This window comes from Arachis hypogaea, chromosome 14 (assembly GCF_003086295.3).
Source record: "Arachis hypogaea cultivar Tifrunner chromosome 14, arahy.Tifrunner.gnm2.J5K5, whole genome shotgun sequence".
NCBI lineage: Eukaryota > Viridiplantae > Streptophyta > Magnoliopsida > Fabales > Fabaceae > Arachis > Arachis hypogaea.
Window position 1 is genome coordinate 127674299 of NC_092049.1, and position 17965 is coordinate 127692263.

The 17965-nt window shown below is 36.4% G+C and overlaps 3 protein-coding genes across 10 annotated transcripts; all 3 read left to right on the forward strand.

Annotated features, from left to right (window-relative positions):
- The first annotated feature begins 2278 nt into the window (after nt 1-2278).
- Nucleotides 2279-10958, forward strand: LOC112744080 (DEAD-box ATP-dependent RNA helicase 50-like). Of its 8 annotated transcripts, XM_072214911.1 has the most exons (10): nt 2476-2810; nt 3460-3554; nt 5260-6548; nt 6778-7106; nt 8210-8404; nt 8778-8849; nt 8947-9070; nt 9589-9802; nt 10154-10285; nt 10388-10958. In XM_072214911.1, the coding sequence occupies exons 8-10, from the start codon at nt 9755-9757 to the stop codon at nt 10583-10585; spliced, it is 378 nt and encodes a 125-aa protein (XP_072071012.1). In that variant the 5' UTR covers nt 2476-2810; nt 3460-3554; nt 5260-6548; nt 6778-7106; nt 8210-8404; nt 8778-8849; nt 8947-9070; nt 9589-9754; the 3' UTR covers nt 10586-10958. The 8 variants fall into 8 exon arrangements, with proteins under 8 accessions (XP_072071008.1, XP_072071011.1, XP_072071009.1 ...); XM_072214910.1 differs by lacking the exon at nt 3460-3554 and having other exon boundaries at nt 2301-2810; XM_072214908.1 differs by lacking the exons at nt 3460-3554; nt 8778-8849 and having other exon boundaries at nt 2301-2810; nt 5260-5568; nt 6335-6548; nt 8883-9070.
- On the forward strand, nt 7408-9053 carry LOC140173048 (DEAD-box ATP-dependent RNA helicase 50-like). The gene is made up of 3 exons (XM_072215963.1): nt 7408-7452; nt 8210-8404; nt 8883-9053. Exons 1-3 carry the CDS (start codon nt 7408-7410, stop codon nt 9051-9053), a joined length of 411 nt encoding a protein of 136 aa, XP_072072064.1.
- Nucleotides 10959-13683: 2725 nt separating the features above from the next.
- LOC112744082 (cleavage stimulating factor 64) lies at nt 13684-16827 on the forward strand. The gene is made up of 6 exons (XM_025793565.3): nt 13684-14171; nt 14470-14508; nt 14609-15121; nt 15206-15301; nt 16205-16390; nt 16464-16827. The coding sequence occupies exons 1-6, from the start codon at nt 14001-14003 to the stop codon at nt 16587-16589; spliced, it is 1131 nt and encodes a 376-aa protein (XP_025649350.1). The 5' UTR covers nt 13684-14000; the 3' UTR covers nt 16590-16827.
- Nucleotides 16828-17965: the final 1138 nt, after the last annotated feature.

Below are 17965 nucleotides of genomic sequence, written 5' to 3' on the forward strand. Positions count from 1 at the left end.
CCCATCATCGTTTCGGGCCGACTGTCGATGGAATGTATCGATATTCAATGGAGGGTTGGGCGGTCCTTTGTTTTCCCCAAATTGATGCAACACTCTGTCGATATTGAAAATCTCAATCCACCGGAATAATATTAGAGGTACAACCGAGTGGTAGAAGTCTCCGTGAGGATGGCCGAGAAATTCAGCAGGCACTCTCGATAGAATACAAAGATCCATGTATGGCATCCAATTAAACTGCAAGCAGCAGAATATAACGTAAACACATATTAAAAAGAACACCATAGATAAATAAAAACAAAGGATAAACCGTAAATCGTCCACTTGCAGATTGTCCAACCTCAGGCGGTGCCTAAGAAGACGTTGCTCACCGTAGTCATTGTGTCCCTTCTTCCCCGCCCACCTTATGGAAATCCAGTATGTGCAAATAAGTCGTATACTAAACAGCAAATGAAAATGTATGACGTAACGAAACTAAACAGGATATGCCAAAAATTACCACACCTTGTAGCTAATGGAAAACTATGCGGCGTCACCACATCTGGTGCCCAGAACGATACTTGTAATAAATCCACGAAATTAACAACGTATGACAGCCAGCCATACCTTCGACGGTGTAATCTGTTGCCAAGCACATGGCTCGATATAGCCAACAAATACATGCGCTACCCCAACTATAAGTGCTGATGGCATCAAAATCGGCCAGCAAAGGTAGGTAACGAACGTGGACCGTGTTGTTGGCCTTGTCCGGTAGTAGCACGCCGCCCAACAAATACAAAATGTAACAACGGGCATATTGAATCAGGACATCATGTAGTACGTCAAGCGGCATCTGTTGAAGACGAGTTCTGATCCACTTCAACCTTATGTTGTACTTCGTTGTCCCTAGCTACATGTCCGGGTGGAACATCACCAAGTAGCTCTTGGCACCATTGCCATATATCTCTTTGGTGAAACTTGCTCCATGACCTTAGAGTACCACTAACAGGCTCGCCATCAATGGATAACCCTAACTGCATTGCCACATCCTCTAGTGTTATGGTACACTCACCCCATGGGAGGTGAAATATGTGCGTCTCGGGTCACCATCGTTCAACAAATGCACTTATCAGCGGATTGTCATACTCAAAACGCTTTATTAATGATGCATAATAAAATCCTGCTCGTCAGAAATATGGTTCAAGTCTCTGCCGCCTGAGATCCATGCTCGGATCCGTCGACTCCGACGTGAAAACATCAACAAGTGTGCCATGCGGTGTCAGAACACGTGCGGGCTGCAACATCGAAACAGGAAGAGCACACTTAAATTTACATTAGCAAATATTAAATAATGATAAAGACTAATAACAAAATTAACCACACATGATCACTGAAACTAACCTTATGAATCAAATGCGTGGCAATGTGAACTTCATCTAACCGATTAAGATTTTCTTCCACGTTAATACCACCACCATTGCCTATGTTACACTTTTCTATTCAAATCACAACACAAAAATATTAACCCAAACAAACTTTTTATTTTTTTTTCTTCTCCACGGTTTATACTTCTTAACCCTCTCTTCCACTAATTTTCAATGCATGCAACACTTGGTCCCCTACCCGTCTTCCCTTTATATACACACCAATTCATCAACCCCAACCATGCCACCCCATGCACCCAATGCATGCTTGTACGACTGGAGCATTGAAACCTTGCAGCCTTCACCTGAAACCCATACCATTTCGTAGCTGCCGCCATTGGTGTGCGCATTTCGTGGGTGCCGCAAAGGAGATGCTCCATTTCGCATGTGCCAGACACGCCTTGGTCCAATTCGTGGGCGCCGCAGGTGACATGGCCATTTCGCTTCTGCCGCCATTGATATATCCCATCTCGCGGATGCCATGGTTGAGTTGGACTTTAACGCCTCTTTTGTCAGGCAATGTCTCCATTTCGTGGGCGGCTGCTCGGAATTGGTGGGTAAACCCATTTCGTGGGTGATTTGCATGAGATGAAGCTGCGTATTTTGGAAATTAGTTTCATGCATGCGTATTTAAAGAATTAATATTTTTTCTTTATTTATTTCAATAAAAAAGCCCTTTATATAGCACACAAATTTATCGATATAGCACACAAATTTTTGCACATATTACACAAATTTTTGAACAATAACACACAAAATTTTAAAGCACAGCACACAAATTTTTGCTATACCTAAATTTATGTGTATATTCTCTCTCTTTTTCTTCATGGTGTGTAAACTGATCACTATTTCTTACAAGCTAATGTTACATTACATGTTCTATTTCCAAAAAAAATACACACACAAAAGTGTTGTTGACTTTTTAAGTATGTCATCATGGCTATTAACTCTGATGTGCAGTTCCAACCAATGTTTTAAAAATCGAATCGGACGATTTAATTAGGTTAACTGAGAATCAATTGTTAGATCGATCTAGTTGACACCCAAAATTAGTGAAAATTTGATTGAATCAGCGATTAACCAGTAAATCGGATGAATCGGTCCGGTTTTTTGGAGTCCTCCCCCCCCCCCCCAAAAAAATCCTTACCAACCCTAACTAGCACACACTCCCTCCCTCGTCCCTCCCATCACCCTCGAGCTGCAACGCCGGCGAGCTCAGTCCCTCCCTTTCGTTTAGCCGTCGAACTGCTCCTGACGCCGTCGCCGGTTAGAGCCTCGAAGCTCACTCAGTCCCTCACTCAGCTAACGTCTCAGACTCTCAGCAGTGGAAGCACGGTCGCCGGGCTCGCCTCCTGCCTCCATAGCGAAGCTCTGTTCTACCTTCGCCGGTGCCATCTCTGTTCCTCCGTCGTAAGCTCTGTTCCTGCCTCCGTTGCCAGCTCTGTTCTTCTAGGCATTTTACTATTTTTTTAACAATAATTGTTGAATAATCTGGAACTTGTTATGGCTTTATGGGTTGAATAATTGTTAATTAATCTGTGAATTCCTAGGTTAAATAATTTTTTATTATTGTTAATTAATAATTTTTTATTTTTAATTTGTGTACTGATTTTTTATTTTTCTTCTTCAATTATTGTTGTCTGTAGTTTAGGATTGATAGTTTGTAGTTCTATTTTCTTTAATTTCTATTTTGAATTTTAGTTTTTACAGTGATTGACTGATTTTGTTTGATTCTGTTATGGTTCTGCTTTTGTCTTCCGTTGTTAATTTTTTTTATTGTATACCTATTGTTGTCCTTGAGAGTTGAGAACTTGAGATTATTGGGTTGTTGTATTTGGATATTTGGATACTGTGAAGTGCATTTGCGCATATTCCAGATGAGTTAGAAGAGAAGCTGGTGAATAAGGTTTTAAATTGTGAAATCATGTGTTGTTGAAAGATGATACTAAGGAATAAATTTGGTTTTCACGGTTTAATCTTTCTCAGCTGCTCATCATCTTGCTCCATTGTCTGGTGCTTTGTTTCCTTGCTCATGTTAAGATCTTCACTACCTATACAGCTTGTGTTTTGGAGTTTATTGGTGTTATCTTGATCTTCCTCCAATAGTTCATGGTCTTGAACAACAATATTGCTTTCTTCTGGCACCTCAGATGGGTGAGTTTGGTTAGCTTGGCTAATTCCTTCATCATTAATCTCTAGCCTTCTGTTGCTATTTTCATAGCTCTCCTCAGCCTTTAAATTTTTGCTCACAGGATTTTCATTCACTATATCTTCTATAGCTGTTATTAGGTTGTCGGTAAATCTGGAGCAAATTTTTGCGGATTTTAATTATTAATGACAAACTTCGATGTTGACATTTCATGTTTGGTTGTTTCATTTGCTATTTATTTGACTTTTAAGTTTGTACTTAGATGAGATTACAACATTGTGGTTAATGTAGTACTTTTAATTTGGATGATATTTTAAAGTTTATATTAGACTATAGTTATGTTTTAGTGTGTTTATTTATGTTTTACTTATTTTTTTTACTATAAAACGGTTATTTCGGTTAAACCATAGTTAAACCAGTTGAACCACTAAACCAGTGAACCAATAGCTAGAGCGATTATGACCGGTTCAGTTTTCTGAACCTTGATTCTGAGTTCAGTTTGTGTATTAGATTCTGAGTTGGGATTCTGTTTTGAGTTGGGTTGTTGCTTATATATGATTCTGAATTTAGTTTGGATGCTGAGTTTGGATTTTTCTGTTTCGAGTTGCGTTGTTGCTTATATGATTATGAATCTTGCTTATATGCTTAATTTTTCTGTTTTTGGATTTCCTGACTTTTGATGCTGAGTTTTCTATTTTTGAATTCTGGATTTGTGTTGTTGAATATTTGATTGGAAGACTTTTGTTAAATACTTAATTGGAAGTATGGTATTGCTTTTGTTGTTTTCTATTACATGAATGCTTGTATTATGTTCATCAAGTATGGTATTGCTTTTCCTGTTTTGTTCCAAGCTGAAGCCATGAAAGCTATGCTGAAGAAAAACAAAATGGACCAAAAAAATGAGCCATTGTAAGGAGTTGAAGTTGCATTCCTTCAATTACGAGAGATGAATGATCTCACTCTTGCAAATTAATTAATTCGTTTTAGTTTAACTTGGTTTCAAAATAACTATCAATTTAAAAAAAAGTAGTAATTAAAAAATTAATTTATTTTAGATAATTTGTCTATATACATAGAATTTTCGATGAACTACTTTATCTATATATTTATTTATTTTGAAACAAATGAGTCTAATTAAGAGGAACATGTTTATGTATTATCTTTGTTTATCTGTTCCTATAATCTTCTATCTGCTGAATATTGACCGATGTTTCAGTTTGTGTGTAATGGGAAAAAGACCAAAGTCATCATCTTGATTGTAAGGGTTTTGTCAGGTGTTTGAACCCATGCATGCATGAACTCTAGTTTTTAGAAGTTGGTTTGTAGTGCCACTTCTTGTTTGCCCTTCTTTCTCGACTTGAGAGGATTATTAATTTAAAAATTATTGAATTTGTATATTTGAAATTATATATTAAATTTTTAATAATTTAATTATATATTTAATTAAATCGATTTAATTATGGTTCGACTCCGATTGAACTATTAAACCAGTAACTCGACTGATTCAATGATCGGTTCGATTCTCGTAACCTTGATTCCATCATTTTTGGTGGTTAGGGTCCACAGAGAGTGCGGCACGACAATCTCTGAGTGTACCCAACACATTTCCTTTGTGTTCATGGAATGCTACTCTTAGATGCAAGAGTTGCAAATCAACTTTGAATGCAATGGCTCTTGAAAAATTCAGCGATTGTCTTGTCTTTCTTGCAGTTGTCCAGTTTTACACAGGAGCTGTTGCCGCCGACGGGGACAGACCGTGGGTGCTGTCGTTGCTTGTGGAAGGTCTGCAGCTCGGCCCTCATCGCATCGTTCCTCTTCTCCTTGCCGTTGCCCGAAAGTCTACATCCAGCTCGTCGCCTCGCAGTCGCCGTAACGTAGGGTTGCTTGGTCGTCATCCCTTCTCTCTCTCTCTCTGTTCGAGCTCGGTCGTCTCTGTCGCGAAGGTCTGCTCTCTGTCCGAGGCTCCGAGCTAACTTCCCTTCCTCGTCGCCGTTACTTCCCATTCCTCCCTCGCCACCGGTAGGCACTGCTGTTTCAATTTTTTTTTGTTTTGTACTTTTTCTGATAATACCTATTCTGAGTTGCCGGGTTTACTGATTCGGAGTTGCTGATTTTGTGGAATAATAGTTGAATTGAATGATTCGGTTGAATATTTTTTGCCGAATAAATGTTGTTGATGACTAATTTTTTTTGGTTGTATGTTGAAGATGGAAGAATCACAGAGTTCTCAATTTCAAATTCTAAGATTCTGAATTGAGTTTGTGTACTAGATTATGAGTTGAGATTGTGTTCTTAGTTGGGGTGGTTGCTTATGTGATTCTAAATTTAGTTTCGATGCTGAGTTTGGATTCTTTGCTTAGTTTTTTAGTTTTTGGATTCTGAGATGTTGTTGATACTTAATTAGAAGTCTTTGTTGAAATTTTTTGTGATTCTGAATTCTTTATTGCTGATGGTTTGAATTTTTGTGTAAGTTTGTGTTTTTCATTGTTGGTGATTACTTGATTATTAAAGTTATTGTTGAAATTTTTTATTCTAAATCTTTGTTGCTGATGTGATGAATATTGCTGCTGTTTACTTGATTAGAGCTTAGAAGTTAATTAGAAATTTTTATTTTGTGAATTTTTAATGATAAATATGAATAAGTTATGATGTGAAATTGTAAAACTTTGAATTTTATTAGTTTAGAAATCATTGAATTTGAATATTTGAAATTGTATATTAAATTTTTAATAATTTTATTGTATATTTAATTAAACCGATTCAACCAAAATTCGATCTCGGTAAGATCATTGAACTATTGAACCAGTCACTCGACCGGTTCAATAACCGGTTCGGTTCTCGCAACCTTGGTCCCAGTTCCAATTACAATTCCAGACGATGGTGGTGGTGGTACTGGCCATCACTCTCTCAAAGGCCTTTGCTGATTTCTCCTTGGCGCACTACTCCCTCCATCGCCACCATTGCCACCGCCTTCTCCTCCTCTCAGCAACAAGACAATGGTCTCTTCTCTCTCTGTCTGTCTCTCTCTCGTGCATTCATTCAAACATGTGGTCGGGATGACATTTTTGCCAACATATATTTGTTATTTGTTATTATGGTTGGACAGCGGCAGGCATCCTCTCTCTCCCCCTCTCCCTCTCATGCATTCATACAAACATGTGGTTGGGATGACATTTTTGCTAACATATATTTGTTATTTTATTTGTTATTATGGTTGGACACTGGCAGGCATCACAACAAGCATTGATTCGTCCTCATCCTCAATAAGCCGGAGTTTCGGAAGACTGAAAACTGAGAAAGTCAAAGCTCTCGTCCACAGGTCTAAGCAGCACAAAAACAGAAGCACTGACGATGGTCGACCACATGATTCATCGCCAAACCCTCGTTCAAGAGGAGGATGAGGGGACGCTGGAGGATCCTTCCGTTCTCTTAATTCTCAGAAGCTCGCTCCCGACACCAGCTTCTTCAGTGTCAAGTCCTTCAGGGAACTAGGCTGCGCTGACTACCTCATCCAATCACTCCAAAAGCTCTCTTTCCCGCGCCCTTCCAATGTACAGGTACTTCTTTCATTGTTGGAGTGTGGCTCTCATTTATTCAGTGTTATGTGAATCATAGTTACATAGAAATCTGGCATGGGATATGATATAAATATTTTATGTGAAAAATATACACATGTTCAGTTACGCAGATGAAACAGTACGTGGTACGCACGAATTCTTATGCAATAGATTATCAAATTAATACTCAAAGTGGCCCTGAACTTCCAGCCGAGTCATCGTTTCTAAATTTAAAATTGTCCTAAATTTATTTCTGAACTTAACAACGACCGTTGTTAAGGTACTTTCCGGTGACAAAATAATGACGTGGTTAGACGGAGGCCATGCTAAAAGCTATGCTGCAATGGTAAAATGTCGCCATTTCATTTTTGGCGCCCAAATATAATATAAATGACATCCTTTAGGGTATTTTAAGGGATTTTAACTCCAACATGTTAAAACCCCTCAAAATATCAGGCCCCGAGGAAGCGAAATTGTGGCACTCCAATCAACCATCTTGGTCTCACTCATATTGGGGATCAAAGACAAAAAGCGGGTCGATCCATGAAGCTTGCTTTACTTCAATGAACAGACGAACCGAATCCTTCGGTGTAGCTATTTCCTTTTCTCTCAAAAGGTCAGCTAGCTTAGCTTCTCCCAAATTTGGATTTGGATTAAGGAACCTAGACATTCTTGCCAGACATAACAACCAGAACGGGCTAGCTTTCGTTTTCTCCGGGTTTTATCTCCAACATGTTAAAACTCCTCAAAATACCCTAAATGATGTCGTTGATGTTCTATTTGGGCGCAAAAAATGAAACACATTATTTTACCAGTCCAGCGCAGCTTCCAGCGTGGCCTCCGTCCAACCACGTCATCATTTCGTCATCGAAAAGTATTTCAGGGACGACCGTTGTTAAGTTCAGGGACAAATTTAGGGCAATTTTAAGTTTAGGGATGACATTGAGGCTCGACTGCAAGTTCAAGGACAACTTTGAGGATTAACTCTAGATTATCTAATTAGTGAATTCATGTAACTATGATATAAATTGTAAACTGTGTGATTGCTTTTTAGTTTTTATGCTGTGGCTGATTTCTATACTCTATAATTTGATTTCGTGTAGGCCATGGCATTTGCACCTGTTATTGCTGGAAAGACTTGTAGTATAGCTGACCAAAGTGGTTCTGGAAAGACTTTAGCATATCTTGCACCAATAATTCAGCGTCTTAGGCAAGAAGAACTAGAAGGACATAGTAAATCCACTCCTCAAGCTCCTAGAGTTGTCATACTAGCACCAACAGCTGAATTAGATTCCCAGGTTGTTTTGCTTCTCCTATTGAGCCCCATTAAAACAAATATTCACTTTCAAGTCATTGGACCACTTTTAACATTTTTTACCATGTTAAAGAACATAACAGAATAGGAGAACAAGAAAGTAGCCCATGAAACCAAAAAGGAAGATTACCTTGTTTCTACATTATTGTTTAGAATCATGTTGGTTATTCAAGGACTTGTCTTAAATTTTTAGTTACTTTTTGGGTAATTTCAAAATATGAGGTTACAAGAAATCCAATAATAGTTTCTACTTGGGATTCAAAGTATGTCTCATTATTTCACATGATAGTATTTACTTTTTAGCATTTGAAACTCAAGCCCTAAAATCATAATACTCGTGGATTATGAGTATGCAGGACCATGCCAATCATCTGACTGCACAAACACAAGTTTAGAAAAAGATGTGCAGTTTCATCATTTGGAGAGTGGTATAACTTTTGTTTGTCAAAAATTGCTTGCAGGTCTTAGATAATTGTCGATCACTGTCTAGATCTGGGGTTCCATTTAAATCTATGGTTGTCACAGGTGGCTTTCGACAAAGAACTCAACTGGAAACTTTACAACAGGGTGTTGATGTATTAATAGCTACACCTGGCCGTTTTTTGTTTCTTATGAAGGAAGGCTTCTTGTAGTTAACAAATCTAAGATGGTAAAAGTTGATCTCGTTTGGATTGAATTATTAAATACCGTTGGTAATGTCAATATTCTGCTATGTTTGTTTTATCATTAAACTAACAATGATGCCATTATTAATGCCATAATTATGATTTTGCTGACCTAACCCACGGTTGGAGTTAGCTTAATCTGCTATCAACATGCATAAAGCATCCAATATGTGGAATTTACATTCTGTTGGTGTTGAAACTTGAACAATGTTTGATATCTGGAATAGATGTTAGCTACTGCAGATATATAACCATTGGGATAACAAACTTTTCTATTTCAACAATTAAATTTTTTGTTTCCAATACATTGAGTACTTCAAAACCTTAAAAAATTTTCATTATCATCTTCTTAACAAATACCCTTGGAATATCTTTTAGCGAAGTCCCTAATAACATGTACTAGATTTCTATGCCCGTTAGTTCCACTCTGAATATTTGTAGAATTAATGATATTTTGTTTTCCAATTGTATAATTTGACCTAACTATAATAATTTGTTGCAGTGTTGTTTTGGATGAGGTAGATATTCTCTATGGTGATGAGGATTTCGAAGTGGCTCTTCAAAGCTTGATCAATTCCTCACCCATAACTACACAATACTTATTTGTGACTGCAACTCTACCAAGAGATGTTTACAGCAAACTGGTTGAAATTTTCCCCGATTGTGAAATGATCATGGGACCTAGTATGCACCGAATAAGCCCACGCCTTGAAGAGGTACATTCCAGTTGAGAAAACTGGAATCAGTATTCCTGTATGAGTTGAGCATGAGAAACCATTGCTGGACTGTGACTTGTTCTTCAGCTTTATTTACTTTGTTCTGTGATATAGGATATGTCACTGCAGCTTCAAAAATATAAAATTGGTTTCTTTATATTCTAGAAATGCTTGTTCATTTTGGTGTCAAAGCCATGTAACATATAATGCCCTTTATAAATCATATTATAAACTTATAATGCAAGTGATATTTCCAATATAAACAGAATTGATAATTGAATCTTGTACCATTTTAAAGAATCATAAAATTCACGGTAAATGGCCATGCTGATAATTTTCTCATTTGTTCAGATCATAGTAGATTGCAGTGGAGAAGATGGGCAAGAAAAAACTACTGATACAGCATTTCTGAACAAGAAATCTGCTCTTCTGCAGCTTGCAGAGGAACGGCCTGTTCCAAGAACTATTGTGTTTTGCAACAAAGTATTTCAATTCCTATTTATACAATATTGAATGTTTGTTACGATTATCTTTTTCTTTTTATTTATTTTATTTGGTTTATAATTATCTGGAAATAATTTGCAGATTGAAACATGCAGAAAAGTAGAGAATGCATTAAAGCGTATAGATAGAAAGGGAGCAGTTATACAAGTTCTACCTTTCCATGCTGCCATGACACAGGAATCAAGGCTTGCCAGTATGAAGGAGTTTGCACGTTCACCGTCAAAACAAGTGTCCCAGTTTATGGTTTGCACGGACCGGTATTCATCTATTTTAAACTAAGTCTTGCATTTAGAGTTGTTTATTCTGATAATGATGTAAGTAAGGAGGGTTGTTGAGTGCAAAGCATCAAGGGAAATAGACTTTTGGGGAGTGGAGCACGTGATACTGTTCGACTTCCCGAGGGATCCAAGCGAATATGTGAGGCGTGTCGGAAGAACGGCGAGAGGCGCCAAGGGTGTGGGGAAGGCATTCATATTCGTGGTAGGCAAGCAAGTATCGCTTGCACGCAAAATCATGGAAAGAAATAGGAAGGGTCATCCGTTACACGATGTCCCTTCTGCTATTACCTTCTAGTTTTCACCTCGCCGATGCTTTGCAATGCATAAACTCATTTTTAGTGTATGAATGAAGAAAAATTCACGTTTGTTAGTTATGGTGATGTGCAAAATCCAAAAGAACTACTAATTTATTCTCTGCTCCTATTATCTTATATTCCTATCTTATCCGGCAACACAGTAAAAGGCAAAAAGTGAGCCTCTAAAAGAATTGGTTGAATTTTTACCATTTCTCTTTGGAGTAAATTTGTTTTAGGTCTCAAATTAATCCTGAATTTTCAATTGTCTTACTTTTTATGTTAATTTAATATTCATACATTTATACTATATAGTTATGTTTATTTCAATAATATAAATATATAATTGACTAAAATATGTTTTTTTTTTTGTTTTAGTCTAAAACTCTAAATTATGCATATTTTTTTAAAAAATTAAAACTTATTTAAGTCATATCTAACTTCTTAAGAATCATTATCACTAATTAGTTAATTAATAAAATAAATTATTTACATAAAAATGGTTTGTTAAAATAATTAATGATTAATTTTTTTTCATTTTTAAATTTATCATTAAAATCAAATCCTCACACACTATTCATAAATCATATCTGTTGTAATTAGAAATTAATACTCAAAATAATTTTTGAAATTTGATTTCTAACTAAGTTTAGCCTTCAAATTTTTAAATGATTCAAATTGTACTTTCAAATTTTAATGTGGGACTCAAATTAGCTCTTTCGTCCATCTCCAACATTGGAGTGAATGTGTCACGTTTAATTAACACCTGATACTTTTAATTGTTATATGACATGACGAAATTCTTATAGGCATCAATTTAGCCTCCAGGAATATCGGATTTGAACTTTAAAACCTAGAAAGTAACCCAAATCTTCCAAATTGAACCTGTTTGTGGTGAGTTAGGGAGGATGTTGAGGAGGAGCACGAAACTTCCTAAAGCTCTAGTAGATGTCGTTCACATGGTAGTGGGGTGAGGAATGCACATCATGGCCGAGGAGGAAAAATTCTGTGATTGTGGGATGCAACCCATTCTTCGTTGGTCTAGTACAAACGTGAATCCAGAAAAACTATTTTATGGATATCCTAATTATAATGTGAGTTAGTTGAATATCTATTTTAGTTCTATATTGTTTTTCCTTTCAAATTTTTTTTTTTTCTGATTTTTTTTGTGTTTCAGACCATTGGAAAGAGATGGTGTGGTTTATTTATATGGATGTAGGTTATGGTCTATGAAAGAGAAAATGATAATTAAAGTTTGAGATATATTTATTTGCAATGAAATGATAAACCATGTCTATTGTGAAAGCTGTGTTTCTGAAATAAAAAATAAAATATGCAAATTACAAATAAGTTAACTCATTGGCTATATATATTAATCATAGTAATAGATTAATTGTTGTAATATACCAAAATAATTAAACAAACAAACTTTAAACATATTAACTAAAAGTCATAGTAATTAATCATAGTATTCAAGTAGCAATAGCATTAACTGCTATAATACATCAAAAGTGATGTTTAGAATATCATCAATAATAATTAAGTTTTTCCAAATCAAAACACAACACCTGATAATATAATCTCAAAATAACATAGTTTGAAAAGGATTTGTACAAAATATTGGAAACACAATATGTTCCAAACACCTTAAGTTATAAACTTTTTCTTTCATGGTAGTTTGAAGCCTGGAGTGGGAACAAAATTTAAAAATTCTGCCAAGTGTGCAACTGTCCTAGAACTTGCGCCTTGCATTGAGTCCACTCGGTATTATTTTTTTCTTAAGTGGCAGCTTTTCAAGCCTTGTCAGTTGCTAGGGAGTGGAAACCTTATCACCTGCTGTGAAGGTGAAGGTGAAGATGGGTCTGATGGACACATCTAGAAATGAATTGTATGTGTGAGATTGTTGAGTACCACATTATGCATATTAAGACATGTAAAAATGCAAATAACAAGCTTAATATTATCTATTCCTGAATTTCTAGTTGAGAATATGTGGGTTGGGTGAGTTTAATCTCTGAAAGTTGTGCTTTATCAATATTTTCAAGAGGATTATCAACAATATTAGCCTCAACCTCACCAAGTTGATGGTCAGCAGTGACAGCGTTGGTTATACTCGGATAACTCTAGCATTCGCAATTTTTGAGGAGGCAACAATAGCTGCTACAGCAGCAACAAGAGCACCGGCAATATCATTTGCCTTCTTATGGGAGCAACTCTTTTTGGTGTGTCCTTTAATATCACAGTAAGTGCAAATGAATTTTTTGTATTGCCTTTTTAATTTGGTGAAAGTTTTTGCTTTCTTACTACCAGAAGACTCTTCATCGACATCTTTCTTTCTGTTTTTGGTTAATGGACATGGCTTTCTTCTGATTTTGGGTGCAAGAGGCCTATATACTGAGATTTCTTCTAAAGATCCTATCCTGAAATTGGATTAAAAAAGTGTATATACGTAGCTCTATAGATCTCTATAATCAGCCAATAATGATAATAATTCTCAAGATTTCGATTAATCCTAGATATGGCTGCACTTGCATGGATACATGGCATATCTATAAAGAAAAATACTAATTAGTGATAACACAACAACCATGCTACAAATTTATCAATCTAACAATTATTTAAGTGCAAATTTTACCTTTTATTTTTCAGAACCTGCAAGTGTAAATACTCTTTTCTAAGTGAACAACTATATTAGTAGATTGGCCATAAATCTCTAACCTCTGATAATATTTATCTCCAGACCAGATCCAAATCTATTTTTGAATTTTTTTTTTAATATACTCTACTATTGATGGAGCTTACCAACATGATGGAATAATTTCATCTTATTCTCTGCCTCATTGCAAACATTCAAATCTCCTCTAGTAAAATTATTATTGCAAACATAAAAAGTACACTCATCGTTTTTAGAAGGGATGTCCTATACTAAAACACATATAAATTAAAATTTTTGGTAAAAACGCGAACTAAATATATTTTTTTAGTGTACTTTTCACTTAACCTCCGGATCCCACGCAACAATCTTTTTCAAATAAAAATACCCTCCTAAGATTATCCTCATCACTCTCTTAATCGTCTGTTGTCGTCTTCGTGGTGAGCTGGTCAGTGCTGCCACGTTCAGGAATGTCGGAGAAACGGATCAGCGGCGACGGTTTAACAGCCAACCTTGCCGGAATGTCGAAGAACCAACTTTACGATATAATGTCTCAGATGAAGAATCTCATCGAACAGAACCAGCAACAAGCCAGGCAGATCCTCATCCAGAACCCTATGTTAACCAAAGCTCTTTTCCAGGTTCTTCACATGCCTTTGATTTCATTGCTTTGCTGTTTCTATTGATTATGGCAACTCTTTTTTCCTTATTGACGTAATTTCATAATTGAGCGCTTTAGGTTTATAACATGAAACTCTATATTTAATTATACTAGTTGCAAGAATGGATTATCGATATCTTGAACACTTTCGACTCTTCACATTATACCCTAGGTTTCTTTGAAGTGTACTCGTGCTAGTTCTTCAATTCACTTTGTGGTTCTTTCAAGCTCAATTCGTTGTTTAACTTCAAACTACCCATTTTATTTTGTTTAACTAGGCACAAATTATGCTAGGAATGGTGCAACCACCTCAAACGGTATGCTTTCGACTTGTTTTTCCGATTTCAGTTTCAGTTTCACAATCGTCTTTTGGTAGAAATTCGTTCATTGAGGGTGTGGAAAAATGTTTGCTTCTAGGTTCCAAAAGTTCAGCCAATTTTACCGCAGAACACTCAGCCGCCGGTGCAGCCAAACATTCAGCCTGCCCCTTTATTGCCCGGGCAAGGTGGTTTTCAGGATCAAGCAGGTGTATCGCAACCCCAGATTCCTCTACGAAAACACCCGAACCAACCTCCGCCGCTGGTCTCATCAACTGCTGTTCCTGCAATGAGTCATCAATCTCAGCCGATGGCCGCACACTCTTCTCAAATGCCACAGCAACCCAAGGGACATCTGGCTCCCCAAGTGTCTTCCGGGCCACTTCCACAATCATCACAACTTCCAAACATACTGACCCCTTCGCCCCATTCATCTGCACAACCTTTGCAGACACCTGGATTTTCACATATGCCTCCGCAACCGCCGTTGCCGCCACAGCACCGACCACCTTCAGTAACCAATTATCATTCCCAGTACCTTCCACAAACGGGTGCCAATATAGGTTTTCAACACGGTGGTGCTCCTCACAATCTTTCGCAATCCTTGTTTCTTGTGAGTTGAATATTTCAATTTACAATTTATGATCCAATGACTTGTTGAATTGTAATAATGTTGTTTTATTGATGAAATTTTCAGCCAGGTACAAAACCTCCTGCAAGTGGTGGACCTACATTTCCACAGGGGCAGAATCCCCTGCTTCCAAGTCAACAGTCATCTCAATCACGTTTTCAGGTATGCACATACTATAATTGATTAGGACATATGACCATGCTTGGGCACCATGAATTCTTATAAAAATATTTGGGGCTTGATTGGTTTTTTGACATTTTGTTTCTATCTGGTATTCATTCTTTTGTGCTTTCTATTTATATGATTTTTTTGTCATCCTTATGAATTTAACACTTGGTTCATTGGCATGCCTGACTAGAATCAATTTTATTTGGCTAATCAGATCCCACATGTCTCATGTTAAGTCTAAGTCTTTGTATAAGGTGTTATTAGGCATTAACCTATATGTATAGTAATAGAACTGTTGCAAATGAGTTTGGGTTATATGTACAGTAGCTTTTACAAGAAAAGTAGAAAACATTGCTCCTTTGTTTTAAAGGGAAAATATGCCTTGGACTCAAATGAATTATTGAATAGGAAAGTTGATACCAATTACTTGCAGAGTACGTCATGTAGAGTAAAATGGTTATATTTTCTAGTTTACTTCACTAGACAATTTAAGATATCGTCAAAGCAATTCTTAGCAGAAGTAATGGTTTGATTTACTCTAGTTGGAGTCCTGTTTAATTCATTTTTCTTTTATTTTATGATTTTTCTCTTTCTGCCACATGTGACTCTTGTTTGTGCACATAATGATCCTTAAACCTAAGTTGATTGTTGAGATTTTACCAGAAGAAATACCAAAATAAAGTACTTGGGAGCCTTATATTTAACTGAGTACCATTTGATGAGTAACTGAGAGCAAGGGGGGGGGGGGGGTGAGCCGACGGATACGGAAAATTCTATTACACTAGCGATATCATTAGTGTCCCAGTATTGAGTCACATGATGCTATGATCATGTATATTGAATTTGAAATTAAACATAGTTGAATTTTTCGTATTTTAAGTTATGTTTGCATATCAGGTTGGGAATATGCCTTTAGGGCCTGATTTTGGCAGTCAAGCTGGAAGTGCAATGCAAGTTGATAGAGGGTCTTCTTGGATGCCTGGTCCTTCAGAAAACCCAACACCGCATTCTGTACCTCCAGGACCACCATCTGTAGTGCCTGGTCTGATGGGCGCTTCTAATCAGCCACTTCGGCCTCCTGCGGTAATTTTTGTGAATTAACATTTATTTTGTATGGATGGTTCTTCAGTGTTTTGATATTCTCTAGCGTGTGTAGTTGACACCGGAGATGGAGAAGGCGCTGCTTCAACAAGTCATGAGTCTCACACCAGAGCAGATAAATCTACTTCCTCCAGAACAAAGAAATCAAGTGCTGCAGCTTCAACAGATGTTGCGTCAATGATGTAGTGCACATAAATCCATGCAATTTGGCAGGCATTATTCTATGATCAAATTGATTGGCTTCAGTGAAGTTTTGTAGAGGTTGATAATTAAATAGGAATGAATTCAATCGTATAATCATATTGTGAATGAATTTAATTGAATAGCAGAGATGAAGCTATCTCTTGCTGGCTGCATGTAACGGCCTATGTCATTCAGAAACTTCAATGCAAATCATTAAGTGTTTGAAAACTTAGAAATTAGAATACTCGAAATCCCAATCACTGTCTTCATTACCAATCACCATCAGAATGTTCAAGCTCATCCTGGAAATAACAATCAGCAGATACTCAATTTGTCGTCGTAACTAAAAACCATTGTTTCATCACTTCTCTTCGATACCATCTTTTAGATAAGAAATTTAACTTTATAAGCTTTTCTTTCTCAGTCTCAGTAATAGTCCATAACTCCATATTAGGCATTTCTTATACGAGTAATAAACAATGACTATTATGGTGGGAAAAAAAGAAAAAAAAAGAAGCAATATAGTTGAAATTAATGAGTTTGCACATTTCATTAAAAACTAAAACTCCTAAATATAGTTGATATCATTTTATTTGTTTAAATTTTGTTTTTTTACTATTTTTTTTCAAAGTCAGTTAATTTCATTTATAAAATGAAAAAAACATATAGGTGTTCATATATGGAACAAACAAAAGAAACTGGAGACTCCCAATGTTCTACTATAGATATAACTGTTGATCGAAAAATATTTTTCGATAAAAGCAAATCGATTCGGAATGAGTCAGGGAGAATTTCTCGAGAAGATGTATGCGTAAGCGTGGGTTGGAAATAATGAGCGCCAATTGGACTTCGAGTGACTTGTTAATTTGATAGGACTAATCGAGTAAGTCATTCGAGATGGGGAATCGAATAAAGCATTCGAAAGGTAGATCGAATAATCACGGTAGTGGAACAATTAAAGACTTTTATCACATGCGAAAATTATGGGAAACGTCTACAGTCAAGTGGCGGGAGCAGTTACCAAGGGGAAAGCATTTGAAAAGTTCAAAATTATAATTTATTGTAATTAATCATAATTAATTGTTAGTTATTAAAGATTGATTATAAATACTAGGAAACCTTAGGAAATCAGGATTGGAACTTTTACTCAGAAAACACTCAAGCACACTCACATCCCAGGAAATTTCTGAGTCTGCAATCGAGTAACTTTTCTATAGAGTTCCTTCCATCTTTTCATTCTTTCAATTTATCTTCCTGTAAACTTTACATTTCAAGTAAATTTATTTTTCAAGTATTCTTTATCTTCGTTGTTGTTCAATTTACATTCTTGCATTATTGATTTCCAATTCAAGGTCCTTTGATCCAGTCAAAGGC

Coding starts and splice junctions, on each gene's coding strand:
- LOC140173048 (XM_072215963.1), top strand. CDS start 7,408: ATGACGTGGTTAGACGGAGGCCATGCTAAAAGCTATGCTGCAATG. Junction 7,453..8,209: donor CTAAAAGCTATGCTGCAATG/GTAAAATGTCGC, acceptor GATTTCGTGTAG/GCCATGGCATTTGCACCTGT. Junction 8,405..8,882: donor CAGCTGAATTAGATTCCCAG/GTTGTTTTGCTT, acceptor AATTGCTTGCAG/GTCTTAGATAATTGTCGATC.
- LOC112744080 (XM_072214907.1), top strand. CDS start 9,755: ATGATCATGGGACCTAGTATGCACCGAATAAGCCCACGCCTTGAAGAG. Junction 9,803..10,153: donor TAAGCCCACGCCTTGAAGAG/GTACATTCCAGT, acceptor TCATTTGTTCAG/ATCATAGTAGATTGCAGTGG. Junction 10,286..10,387: donor CTATTGTGTTTTGCAACAAA/GTATTTCAATTC, acceptor AATAATTTGCAG/ATTGAAACATGCAGAAAAGT.
- LOC112744082 (XM_025793565.3), top strand. CDS start 14,001: ATGTCGGAGAAACGGATCAGCGGCGACGGTTTAACAGCCAACCTTGCC. Junction 14,509..14,608: donor TGGTGCAACCACCTCAAACG/GTATGCTTTCGA, acceptor GTTTGCTTCTAG/GTTCCAAAAGTTCAGCCAAT. Junction 15,302..16,204: donor CATCTCAATCACGTTTTCAG/GTATGCACATAC, acceptor TTTGCATATCAG/GTTGGGAATATGCCTTTAGG.